The 13,217-nt window shown below is 56.8% G+C and overlaps 1 protein-coding gene across 2 annotated transcripts; it reads right to left on the reverse strand.

The window, feature by feature from the left end:
- Positions 1-4,527: 4,527 nt before the first annotated feature.
- On the reverse strand, positions 4,528-13,217 carry KNCN (kinocilin). Of its 2 annotated transcripts, none has more exons than XM_032247477.1 (4): positions 11,933-13,217; positions 7,214-7,282; positions 6,479-6,553; positions 4,528-5,469 (listed from the first exon to the last, which is right to left on the reverse strand). In XM_032247477.1, exons 1-4 carry the CDS (start codon positions 12,054-12,056, stop codon positions 5,390-5,392), a joined length of 348 nt encoding a protein of 115 aa, XP_032103368.1. In that variant the 5' UTR covers positions 12,057-13,217; the 3' UTR covers positions 4,528-5,389. The 2 variants fall into 2 exon arrangements, with proteins under 2 accessions (XP_032103368.1, XP_032103369.1); XM_032247478.1 differs by lacking the exon at positions 11,933-13,217 and adding an exon at positions 8,338-8,579.

Consider the following 13,217-nt stretch of genomic DNA (forward strand, 5'->3'; position numbering starts at 1 on the left):
AAATAAAAAAAAAACAAAAAACACAAACAAACAAACAAAAAAGCCCTCCTTCAGCCCCATCTGCCTCCAGCTAACTGTCCCTTTCTTGAAAGCACTGTCTCCAGTATATATTTCACCTCCTTGTTAAGAGCCAATCAACTCCAGTCTGGTTTCTGCCAAGACCTTTTTGCTGAATTCCATGAACACTGTTCAACCCTTAGCTAACTTGACCTCTCCAGAGCCTGGGACCTACTGAAGCCTCCCTCCTGGAAACATACTCTTCCCCTGGGATACAGTTCCCTCAATTTCACCTTCGCCCACAGAGCCCCAGACAGAAAATCTGGGCTTCATCCTGAGCTCCTCTCTCCCCAGGCTTCCCTCCACACATTTGCCATCTATCATCGAGCCCTGCAGACTCTCCCCTATAGGTGTCTCGGAATCCATCCCTTCCTCTCTAGTCTCACCACTGCCCCATCTCTCCTCCTGGGGTCCTAATGGCCGCTGCCCAGCCCTGCCCACCCCTGCCTTGATTTTGCTCTTGCGCGGCTGACCTCACCAGGTGTGTGAGTGTGCTGCTCTCTGGGCCTGAGCCATAAGCCTACTTTCTCTTCCCCTGGCTGACCCAGCTCTACCTTCAGAGTGCAGCTGGGATGCTGCTTCCTTCCTTCCTTCAGATTTCTGCAACTCTGCAAATCAGGGCTCCTAAACTCCTGATGCTCAGATTTTCTGGCTGGGGCTGTGGGCTCTGTGGATGAAGGTGAAATTGAGGGAACTGTATCCCAGGGAAAGAGTATGTTTCCAGGAGGGAGGCTTCAGTAGGTCCCAAGCTCTGGAGAGGTCAAGTTAGCTAAGGGTTGAACGGTGCTCATGGAATTCAGCAAAAAGGAGTCAGCTGGTGGCCTTGGTGAAAGCAGATTCTCAGGAGTCATGGTGCCATGACTCCTGTGTCCAGGTCTGCAGGCCCCAGCCATCTTCCCTGAGGGCCAAGATCATGTCCACCTTGTTTGTTGCAATATCCCCAATGTGGGTGCCTGCTTCTCCCCAGGTGCCCAGCGAATATTGATTAAATACATGGTAGCAGAGGCATTGGTCAGAGGGGCCTGTTTTCTGCCCTCCTGGTTTCCCTTGTCTCTTGGATATGAAGTTGTTCGGTGCTCTCTTCTCTCAGATCCCCTCCTCACTTTGGGCCTTGGGGAGGATGCGGAGTGCCTCACTTTCTCCTGTCTCCCCTTCTTCTGAGTCCCTCTCTGTCTTTCTCACCCCTGTCCTCTCAGTGCTACAGGTTCTCGAGCTACAGGTTCTCGACCGACTGCTTGTCTGGGCACTACTCCTGTCCCCTGGAGCTCAGGCTGGATGGGGTCTCTCCCCCTTTCCAGTAAGCGTCCCTTCCCAGCCCCCTCCCGCCAGTCTCCCCCAACTCCTTCACTTGCCTGAGCCGGTACGTGGACATTCTGTGGGTCCGACCCAGCTGACCTCTGAGCACCCTGGGTCAGCAGAAAGGAAGGAACCTGGGAGCGCAGGGCAGCCAGGAGAGAGGCCAGGTCACCCCCTCCGCCGTCTGCTGACTTTGAAGGGCTGCGCTGGCGCACAGCGCGGGGGTTAGAGGTGGGGTCGCCCTCTCCCACGTGGCCGGGTTTCCGGGCGGGGTCCTGGGACGAGCCGCTTGGAGATCCTAGATCAGCAGGTGGTTGGGAGAGAGCGCCTGGCTCTGGGCCCCCCGCCCCTATGCGCAGGGCAGAGACGCGCAGACCCGCTCGCACTCGGCTCCGCTCCCCTGGAGCAGCCCCGCTGCGGCGGCGGTGGGTGGGGAGGGGCTGGCGCGCTGGCCTGAGCGGGTCCCCAGCCGTTTCCCGCCCCCCGGAGCCCCTCTCCTCCAAGCGTTGGCTGCCAGCCCTCAGCTCCCCTTCGACCCGGGGCGAGCGGCGTTCTCACCATCCACCTCCCCTCTCCGCTCTGCTCCGCTCCGTCCTTCTCCCCTTCTCCTCTAAGCTTCTCGGTCTGCAAGCACCCTTGCAAAAACTCCTAGCTCACCTACACAGTCTTGTCCGCACTTTCCGAGAGCCGGGCTTGGATATATTGCAGCTCACTTTAGGGCAGGGGTGCCAGTCGAACTGGCTCTGCCTTCAGCTTCAAAGTGATTCTCCACCTTTTCTGGAGGGGGGCTGGAGCTGTGGGGTGGGGGGATTTTTCCAGGGGTGGACTTGTTTTCAGCACCTCTTCCTCAATCAACCACCAATCGTGCACCCTAGAAAGGGGTGTGGCCACGAGCCTGTCTAGGGTGTGACTCTATCTCCTGGTGGGGTGTGTAGGAGCTTTTTGGGATGAGGGCTGGGGAGGGAGTGCTGGGCAGCAGGCCCACCTCCAGGCTGGGCTGTGTGGGTGGGAGGACTGAGGTGCTGACTTTTCAGACCCTGGAGGAATTCAGCTGAAAGAACATCTCTTCAACCTCTGCCTTCATTCATTCATTCATCCATTCATAAACCCTAGCTGACGTGACAGTGTGGCAGGCAGCCTTCATGTGACAGTGGCCCTGTGGGGGAGGGCTACCACTATCCTTCATTTACACCTGAGGAAAGCCAGGCTTAAGGCCCCACAGCCTCTTGCCCCAGCCCCTGAGGAGCAGAACCAGGATGTGAATCTTATCTCCGGACTCCAGCCCCAGCCTGGGCAGTCGTCCTCCAGGTTGGCCTGGCAGGGATGTGACTTCAGGGAAGCTGCTTGGACCAAGCACTCCCTACCTTTGGGTCACTTATGTGTTCTCAGCACCCAGGCCAGGTCCGGGCACAGTCACAGTCACAGTCACAGTCACAGTCACAGTCCTGGTGTGAGACTGGCTGTTGGAAAGAACCAATTTCATTTCTTGAACAGACCACTGGAGGAGCTTGGTTCAACGACTTGTACCTGTCCACACCCCATCCCATGCTGAAATATTGGAGGGTTCTACCTCTCCCTAACGCCCCTACCACGTCAGCGGGGCCTGACCCTAACGCCCCTACCACACCACCCACGCCAGCGGGGCCTGACCCCACCTTTTCTCGAAGTGCGAGGGGGAGAAGCCACATGTCTCCACATTGACCACTCCTGTGACCACGGGGGAGGGAGTGAGGAGATGAGGGTGGGGATGCACTTGAGGAAAATGTACTGGGACATTCACTTGGGCTGGAGGGAAGATGTTTCAGGAAGCCCACAGCAGGGAAAAGAGAGGAACTAGAGGCCCAGGCTCAAGAATTTCCACCCAGTTTAAGGGTCCTTTGATGCCACACCCAGTTCTTCCCCAGTGGACGTAGGTCTTGCCGTTGTATGTTTTTATTCCTTGATTTATTTCACCTGGTCCCCAGCACCTCTCTGTGCCTGGCCTGTCCAAGCATCAGGGATTCTGCAGCCCCACCCTGGGGAGAGTGTGGCTGAGAGGGGTTGATGGGCAGGGTGTAGGGAACCACCCTTCCCGCAGCTCAGGCTCCGCAGCACCCACTCCCACCCCCTCCACCCTGGACATCTCTGGGGCACTGAGGTGAGGATCGAAGGCAGATAGGAGAAAGAGTTTCCTCATTGATTGAGGAGAGACCAGGAGCCTGAGTTATTGTTGATGATGATGATGAAGGAAAGGAGAAGGGGCAGAGAATATTCAGGAGCAGGTGGAGAGGAGGGAAATTCAAGGAGAGGAAGTTGCTTCTTACAGCGGAGGGAACCGAAGTCTCTACACCTGGCCAGCATTTATGGAAGGCAGTTCCTTCATGGAGGTCTGTCATGCTGTGGTCGGGGAGCTGATCCCTGTTGCCTGTGCAGAGCACAGCAAAGCTAGAGCCTTGGATAGGGTGAGATGGGAGATCTGGCTGTAGGCCTGGCCCTGCGACTTTTCACCATGGGACTCAGTGAGTCCTTTTTCCAGTGGGGCCTCAGCTTTCCCATCTGAGATGGACTCTGCTGCTTTGGAAGACTTTGGTTTCCCAGCATCCACTGGGGTGCCTTCTGGGTGCCTAGCCCTCTGCTCCCACTCTCAAGAGGGGAAATAGACCAGGGTAACTCAGAGTGATTGGGCTGTGATGGAGGGAAACCCTGGGCCTGGGAAGCACAGTGAAGTCAGGGGGGCTTCCAAGAGGAAGTGCCATCTCCACTGATCCTAGAAGGACACTATTTCTAGCTTGTCTTTTGCTCACTAAACCAGGCGAGAGGCCATGTGGAGAGGGTATCTCTGTAGAGGTCAAACAATTCTACCTGGAGGGTGCAGGTGTGGAGGGAGGAACAATGTTTTCTATGTGGCCACACCTGGGTCTCCTTGCTCCAAACCTTGCTCTATCCACGGGAGATGGGACTTTGACTTGGCTTCCCAGGGAAAGCCTAGGGAATTGTTTTTACATTAAATTGAAGCCATTGACATTTATTAAGCACCTACTGGTCTGGTGCGAGGCACTAGAGCAGGGGCAACGTTCACAAGACTTAAGATGGCTTAATAATTGTTTTGTGAAAAGGAAGACTTCAACCCTGCCTGAAGGGTGGCAAGAGATAGGCTGGCAGAAGAGAATGAGGAGAGCATGTAGGTAGATTTTTTGAACTGGGCCTTTAATGGTGGGGAGTTTGATAGGCAGAGAGAAGCAGGGAGGGCCCTGGGGAACGCAGGGCAGGAGACAGGAATGTGTTTCGCTTGTTCGGGCAGCAGTGAGCAAATGGGCGGAAGAGAGAAGTCAGATCACGAAAAGCCTTGAGTGGTGGAGTTAGACACCGGGGGTCTCAGGGCTGGGCTCAGCTGAGAAGTAGCCTCCTCTGACCCCCAGGGGGCAGGTTGTTTGTGCCTGTCCCTTTGTGAGCCGCTCTTCTCCAGCGATCAGGAGCCCCCTCAAGCTCCCCCATCTGATTCACTGCTGCTCAGAGCCTGTCCCTGAGGAACTGCCAGGAGTTTTGATATTTGGAAAAGAATCTTGTCTAGCCCCTCTATTGGGCTTGTGAGCTCTAGAGCCCCAGGGCCAGGCCATGGGAGGGAGAGTCCCCGTCTGTGGTTCTTATGAGCCTGTGGTTCACTTCTGTAGCCAGGTTAGAGCAAGGGACTGGGGCGTCCTGATCATAGTCAGGGTCTTGGACGCCAAATTCCAGAGACCAGTCAGTAGATTGAACAGGGATCAAAGCTGAGCTGCAGTCCAGAAAGACAGGCGGGGCAGAAGCCTGAAACAAGGAACCCTGTGGGGGCATCTGGTGACACTTTGCTCTGGGCCCCAGCCCACGCCAGTGGAATCCATTTCTGAGAGCCTTGGCTAGGCGAGTGCAAAAGGTCCCATTCCACGCTGTCCCCGGCTGCTCTGGGGTATGCAGGGCCTGGCTCATGCCCTGTTTGGGTCTTCTACCCCCAGAGGGCACTCAGATAGGGGCAGCAGGTGGGACGGGAAGGCCGGGCAGGGGCAGCCTCACAGCCTTTGCCTCAGCATTCCTCAGCCCCTCGGGCCCCCGGTTTCAGCTTCTCCAGGGTCCTGCTCACGGTGGACAGGCTGCTGCGGGCTCCTGGGGGAGAGAGCAGGGACGAGGACGGCCTCAGTGGACAGGTCCCCATGGAGTTTTCAGGGTCAGAGGAGCTCAAAGGGACCCAAGGCCAGGGTGCTCAGGGACCCCAGGGCAGAGCCGGGAGAGAATGGGGAGAGGGGAGCATCCCAGGGGACAGTTTCAGCCCAGTTTAAAGCGACACTGGGGTCAGGATGGCTTTCAGGAGGATAGCAGCATGGGCTGGGGGTAGAGGCAGAACCCCGAGCCCACTGCCCAGCTTGAGCTGCGGCTTCAGCACTTCCTGGCTGTGTGTCAATCTCCTTGTGCCTCAGGTGCCCCATATGTAAAATGAAACTAATGGTAGTGCTGCCCTCATGTGGCTGTTGTGCGACTTGAAAGAGTTACTAATACAGGCACAGCGCTTGGAACGGTGTCTGGAATGGGCCTTTTGCTGAGTATCAGGCGTCCTACCACTGGCGGTGGAGACTCTGCTGGATCCAGCTTTAAGAAACTCCTGCCGTGGAATTTTCCAGGTGTGGGGCGGAGGAACAAGGAGATGCCCAGTTTGGGGTATGAGCTTTAAACTGGGCTGAAACTCTCTCCTGGGATGCCCTCCTCTCCCCAGCTATCCCAGCTCTGCCCTGGGGTCACTGAGCACCCCAGTCTTGGGTCCCTTTGAGTTCCTCTGAGCCTGGGGGAGATAGATGGGAGAGGGGAGTGGGAAAATAAACTGAGGCACGGGACCTGGGGGAGGAAAAGGGGAGGGAGGAGGAGGGGCAGGGGCAGGGAGGTGCCTTCATCTCAGTGTCCATGCTGGGGCAGACAGCAGCCCTCAGGACAAGCAAGAGGAGATGAGTTCAGCTCGGAGCAGCAAGGGTCTGGCTGCACACGTGCGGGAGATGCCCAGCAGTACCGGCTCCCTGTGCTGGGGAAGCCCCTTTGCCATGCCGCCCAAGGCTCCTGGGCCTCATGGAGCTGCTCAGTCAGGCAGGGGAGATGAAAGATGGACTCGGGAATTTCTGGAACTTACCCTCCTTGTTGCCATTGGTGCTGGATCTTCCTTCCCCGTGGTCTGGCCCTGGATGGGGATGGATTCTTAGACTCCCTGCAGGATGAGACCGCCCCAAACCCCCTGGTTACCGAGCCATTCCCCAAACCAAGCATAGGTTGGAAAGGGAAGTCCTTCTTGCTGTCTAGTCTCCATCCCTGATGCTGTCTTTGCTCCATTGCATTCCTTTAGGTCTCACATGATCTGGGCTGATTTGGGCAGGGGCAGAAGAACTGGGCCCTTGAAGGAGAAAATGGCAGATCTTTTAGGGAGATGAGGTCCCGGGGAGAACTGGGGACATGTAAAGCCCCACAGGCTTGGTGGAGATGGCAGCCTGTACGTGGGGAGGGAGATGAGCTATGCAGAGGCTATGGGGTCTTAGGGGAAATAGAGGGTTTTTTATGGAGGTTCAGAGATGAAGAGGGAGTTATTTAGAGATGTTGGAGGCTTTGGGGAGTTGTAAAGTCTCTCAAGGGAGATGGACTTCCCAGCTCTGAGCTGGCTCAGGCACCTTTGCTGCAGGCAGCAGGCTGGATTCTGCTGCGCTGTAGTCATGGCAACACCTACACAACACACACACAGCAGCTGTAACACAGACAGCTAGAGCGTTCTCACACATGGGCTCAGCCCAGCCGCACAGTGGGTCACAGACGAACACACAAAGGGTCTGGAACAGTCCCTGGCAGAGGGGTCTGTGGGCTTAGGGAGAGGCCTCACCCGTGGTAGGCAGGATGTGTTCCAGGTTGAACCGAGCCTTCAGGAAGGGGTAGGCCAAGAGGAGGAACCCTGAGAAGAGACACAGGGGTTCTGTGATGGGGAGGGCCTGGTGAGTGGGTGGGCTGGGAGCCTGAGGGTGGATATGGGTGCATGGGAGGAGCACAAGTGTGCAGGCTTGGGACTGTAAGTGTGTAAATGTGAGCCCGTGGGTGTGTGCGTCTGGGTTGGGGGCAGTGCCTGTCTAGGCAAGGGGCTATAGACTGGGACGGGCTCAGCTGCCTGACTCCGCCGTGCGGAGGTGAAGAGCAGGTTGCTGGAATGAGCCTGGCTGACACCACCACCACCTCTTTGCTGTCCCCACCCTTCCCCAGGGCCCCTAGGGCCAGACTGGGCACTCATCCTTGGCATGCTCCTCCCCACCTAGACCTGGGGAGCAGGAGCAGCAGAGCCAGTCCTGCCCTGCCCGCCCCAGCTCCATCCCCTGACGAGCATCTGTGCCAGAACCTGCAGGTGTAGGTGCCCAAAGCCCCCATCCTGGTGCTTCTGCTCCTGCTTTTGGCCTGGGGGTGGGGTGGGGCGGGGTGGGGCGAGGGATGACAGTCAGCCTCACTGCAGGGCTATCAGTGGGCCTGGCCCACACAGATGGACACCGCTGCTGTGGAGGCAAACAGGGAAACAAGAGGAAACCTTTTTTCTGAGCTGGAGCTTGTCCTGGCTCGGAGAGTCCTCAGGAACTCTGTCCTTTTACCTGCTGCCATCAACCCCTTGTTCTGCCCAGATAGGCTGATGAATCCCACCACAAATCCAAGAGCCTAGAACTTGGGGCTGGAGGTCCAGGGGCCATGGGTTCTCAGAGATGGAGGCAGGAGGGAGGTGCTGAGTAGCCTGAAAGGAGTGTGACAGCCAGCTCCCCTCTTGTCTCCTCCCCAGGGCTGGATGGAGCCCGAGCGCATTCCTCCTCTCCCTCCTGTGCCCCTGATGGCTGCCTTGCTCACACCTCTAGCTTCCATTATCCCCAACCAATTCCCGCTGCCCCAGCCCTTCCCTGTTCCTTGTTCACCTGACCATGCCCCTGTTCCCCTTCCAGAATCTCCTCTCCCTATCCCAGCCCAGCCCCTGCTCACCCAGACTAGCAGCACCAATAAAGACACCGCCCATGGCAGCTGCAGCCCTGGATACAGAGATGCCGATGATGATGCTGCCGGCCACCAGGCCGAGAGCCACACAGGCCAGCTGCAGGCAGCGGAAGTCTCTGCTGCTGATAGGGATGTCCATGCAGGCCCACTGGGGCACTGCCTCCAGCCGGTGCAGTCTGGCTCCAGAAAAGTCCTGGAAGTTTCTGGGCTCTTGGATGTCCCGTGTTGGTGCTCCAACTTCAGGGTGGGAGTTTCTGGGCAGTAAGATTCTGGGCAGGGAACCCTGGGATTTATCTGCGGTCCTATCCCACTGCTCCACTAGGCGACCTCCGGTCCCACCTTGACCTGGGATCTGTACCAGGTCACCCAGTTTACTCTTCCTCTCTTAAAGGCCTCTGAAACAGAAACCCACCCTTGGGACTCCTGCCTGGCTACATTTCTGCTTTGGCCGCCAGAGTTCTAGGGAGCTGGGCCTGTTCCATGGGATCCTTCCCTGACGGCCTCAACCCAGAAGAGTTCCAGCTCCCCTGCCCAGGACATCTAGCCCCAGCTTCCTAGAGCCACTCATTGTCAGTGAGCCTCAGCCTATGAAAATTTAAAGCAATGGGAGGCGGGGTGAAGGGGGAGTTGGTCCAGGGGCCACGGGCTCCTCAGAGGTGGAGGCAGCAGGGAGGTGCTGAGTTATTCATGAGCTTGCAATGTGAGTGGCTATCTGGGTCCCTGGGGCCCAGCGCACAGTTGGCCCAGGTTCCACTGCGGGTTCCTGAGGAGAAGAATGAGCTGGTGGCTTTCCATGCCGTTCAGAAGCCAGGGATGTGAGGAGACTCCTGGTCACATGCTCAGGACCCACTCTGCTGTGCTCTGCTCTTTGGCCTGGAGACACACCTGGGGCCTCTGAGACAGGAACTGTGTGTGCCTGGGATAGGAAGCGGGCAGGGAGAGGCATCCCTCCAAGACTGCTGTCTGCCCCTGCCGGTCCCATCCCCACCCTGTCCACCTCTGGGCTCCAGGCAGGGCTGACGGCCTGTTCTGATGCTTGATCTCAGGGAATTCCCCTGTCCTCAGGTGGACTTGGTGCCCACCCCCCTATAGTGGCCAGTGGGATGGAGAGTTAACCGTTCTAGCCACCTTGGGCATCCCCGATTGGGAGTGACAGGGAAGAGCAGTCGTGATGCTGGTAGGGGCAGGAGGAAAATACCTAAGGGGTAGGGTAGGGAAGAGGATTTGGTAGGGGCTGGGTACTGGGAGGCCAGGAGGTGAGGCCACGAGTGGGAGACTGGGTCATGGTTGACGCCTTCCCACCCGCTGAACTGAGCACCTGTGCTTAGCCTGTCTGAGCTACTTGCAGGATACCCTGACCCAAGGCTGGGCAGTGGTCACCAACCCAACCCAGCCCAGCCCTGAGCCCTGCCCCGGCCCCTAGTTCCAGCCTTCATCATTCATTACGTTATTTGGCCCTGTATGTATTGGGGCCTCCCCAGTCCCAGAATATGGCCTCGGCCTGGCCTTGCACCTGGGCACAGTTCCTAGGGTCCCATAATCTTATTCAAAATCCCGTCACCTTCCCTGCCAGTCACTGGCCTCCCTGGCCTCTCTTGGCTGCCCCCTCTCTGGACCACATCTGCAGCCTCACTTCGCCAGCTCAAGTTCTTGTTCCTCCACCTGCCTCCATGACTGCCCTGTTCTTGTTCTACCTCCTCTGCAGACTGAGGACCCCTGGAGGGCAGCTTCTGGGAGTGAGCTCCCCAGAATGCTGTGGCTGGGAGGGACCTGAGCTAGGCTTCTGAGCATGAGGACGGAGTTCGGGGAGAGGACTAGCACCTGCACGACCACCTCCAGTCATCAAAGAGCAGGGCTGTGGACACAAGGGAGTTGCCGTCTCTAACAAGAGGCATTCCTTGTGTGTGGAGGAGAGGGCCTGAGAAGGCCCAGGGCCACCAAGTGGAGCTGCGGCTCACGATGAGTCGCAGAGAGGGGTGACTGCGGCGCACAGATGGGCCTTGGACTGTGTTCCTGGCCCCCACACAGGGGAAGCCCCTGGAACTGGCATTCCCCAGCCACAGCCCTGCTGCCAGCATCTACTGTGCCTCCTGCCTGGATGAGATCTGATTATTTCTCTAATAGGCATCAAATCATAGCCCATGTCTCTGTCACACATAATTGATCCTCCACTGACTTAGTTTTAGAAGGAGCCACCAAAATAATTGTCCATGAAACGTGTTCCTGGCTCCTCTCAAAGTCTAAGACTGAGGGCGACTCTCTCACACCCTCACCAAGGCAGAAGCTTCTGGAGCCGTGTTTTCCACCTTGCACTATGGGGCTCGGGCCAGCTGTTCCACCCCCCTGAGCCCAAGGCCTCATCCGGTGATGGGGATGGGGGTGGTAGAGGTGCCTGTGCACTGTTTCAGACCCCAGAAAACACTCTGGCCTCAAGGGAGAGGCACGTTAAGGCTTCATCAGTTCCGAGATCACAGGACCAGGGCTGCCCCAGCTCTTCATAAAACAGGTGGGGAATCCGAGACATGGGGGAACAGAGGAATTGCCCCAGAGTCGTCGTGGAACCTACGGGCCCAGGATTCTGCCCCACTAGGAAGTACTCTGGGCTGTCTCTGCCCCTGAATTTCTTTTTTTTTTTTTTTAGACTAAGTTTCGCTCTTGTTGCCCAGGCTGGAGTGCAATGGTGTGATCTCAGCTCACTGCAACCTCTGTCTCCTGGGTTCAAGCGATTCTCCTGCCTCAGCCTCCTGAGTAGCTGGGATTACAGGCATGCACCACCATGCCCAGCTAATTTTGTATTTTTAGGAGAGACGGGCTTTCACCATGTTGGTTAGTCTGGTCTTGAACTCCTGACCTCGTGATCTGCCCGCCTTGGCCTCCCAAAGTGCTGGGATTATAGGCATAAGCCACCGTGCCCGGCCTCTGCCCCTGCATTTCAACACTGTTTTAGTTGAGGTGGGAGGAATTGGCAGCCCCACCTTCAGAGGGAGACATTGTGTTCAAAGATCAGTCAAGGGGCCAGGTATGGTGGGATTAAAATTCCAGCACTTTGAGAGGCTGAGGTGGGAGAATTGCTTGAGGTCAGGAGTTCAAGACCAGCCTGGGAAACATGGTGAAACCCTGTCTCTACAAAAACAAAAATCAGCTGAGCACAGTGGTGCATACTTGTAGTCCCAGCTACTTGGGAGGCTAAGGTGGAAAGATCACTTGAGGCAGAGGTTGCAGTGAGCTGAGATCACACCATTGCAATCCAGCCTGGACAATGGGAGTAAAACCCTGTCTCAAGAAAAAAAAGGAAAGAAAATCAGTCCAGGCCTGCCTCTTCCCTCAGGACCAGGAGTGCGTCATTAAAGGAAATAGTTGTGATGTAGAGAGGGAGGCCTGCCAATTCTTTACTCAATTTGGGCTATATCATCTCTGAAAAAGAAAATGTATGCATGTCCTCGAGTGATGTGCTCACAGCAATAGGTAAATGAGTTCAGGAACCTCTCTGTGAGCCATGATGAGAAGGAGGCCCAAGGCATCAGAGCCCCATCACCCCACCAACGCCCCACCCCTCGCAAGCATCAGAGCCTCCCCGCTGAACCTGGGTCCTCTTGGAGGCCACAGTTCTCAGGTGTGGTAAGGCCACGGGCACATTGCTGAATTCCATCACAAAGTTTCTTCTCTTTGTCTCCTGCCGAGGCAAGGGCTGGAGAGCGTCTGCCCATCCTCCTTCCTTCTCAGAGCACGAAGTCCAAGTGTGGCATGGGGGTGGGGAGGAAGAGTGGGCGAAAAGGCCCCAGCTTGGTTTGGTTCTGTTTATTTTCCTTGAGGGGTGAGAACCCTGGAAAAGAGTGTGATTAATTCACCAGTCCCCCAGGGGACGGGTAGCTTTCTCGGACCGTTTGGAAGCTGAAGTCAGGGAAGCAGCTTCCAAGGCAACTGCTACCATGGCAACAAGAGTGTCAGCCTTGGGGGGGACCTTGCTCCTTGGCCCCCACCAGACCTGAAGCAGCTGGAACAGCTGGCATGGGACCAAGGCACCTCTGTTCATGGAGCTGGGTCTGGGAGGGGCAGTTAGCCAGGAGGGAGGAGGGTCCCCCAGAGCCCAGGCAGGTAGACACACAGAGGAACAAAGACTGGACGGTTCCTGTGTCCAGAGGCCCTCAGACAGGAGTCCTCAGGGTCCAAATGAACCAGATCTGGGGCTGAGGCCTGCTCCCTGGGTTTGAGGAGAGGGGCCTGAGGTTTGAGACGCTCCAACTGGTTGGGACCAGCTCTCTCCTTCTAGGGCCCTGCCCACGTGTGAGCTTTGGAGCTGGGGAGCTGGCTTCCACCATTGCAGATCCCATGCGTGGAAGGGGCTCCATGGTCTAAGAGCCTCCTCAGTGCATCTGCTGGATCTGCCTCTGCCCAGCAGAGCCAGGACTTCCAAAGTCACCAGTGAACAGTGGCAGAGGCAGGACTGGAACCCAGGGCCCCGCTCCCAACTTCAGGCTCTTCCCCTTGTGCCACAGCTGCCCCTCTGGGCCAGGGACTGCATTCTGGAAGGGCGGAGCAGCCTGTCCACAGGAGGATCCCATTAAGGGACAGAGGCCTGGCTTATCTTAAGAGGCCTGGACGTATCTCCACAGCACACAGTGCTTCTGCAGAGCGCTCCCGGAGCCAAGGACCAGGGAGGGCTTGTCTTGAGCACTGGGACTGTGAGTTGTGTGATTCTGCCCTGGTAGACAATAGTAAATACCGGAATCCCTGATTATCCCTAGGGGACACGTTCTAAGACCCCCCGGTGGAAGTCTCAAACTGTGGACAGTACCAAACTCTACATATACTATGATTTTTCCTATACATACTTACCTGTGATAAAGTTTAATTTATAAATTAGGTAT

Source organism: Sapajus apella, unplaced genomic scaffold, assembly GCF_009761245.1.
Source record: "Sapajus apella isolate SASKATOON/1434 unplaced genomic scaffold, GSC_monkey_1.0 scaffold62, whole genome shotgun sequence".
Classification (NCBI taxonomy): Eukaryota; Metazoa; Chordata; class Mammalia; order Primates; family Cebidae; genus Sapajus; species Sapajus apella.

What these genes read in the sequence shown, in the direction of transcription:
- KNCN (XM_032247478.1), bottom strand. Translation starts at nt 8,488, where the DNA reads ATGGACATCCCTATCAGCAGCAGAGACTTCCGCTGCCTGCAGCTGGCC. An exon ending in TATTGGTGCTGCTAGTCTGG is followed by an intron (nt 7,283 to 8,337) that starts GTGAGCAGGGGC and finishes GTCTCTTCTCAG; the next exon opens with GGTTCCTCCTCTTGGCCTAC. An exon ending in CACCAATGGCAACAAGGAGG is followed by an intron (nt 5,470 to 6,478) that starts GTAAGTTCCAGA and finishes TCTCTCCCCCAG; the next exon opens with GAGCCCGCAGCAGCCTGTCC.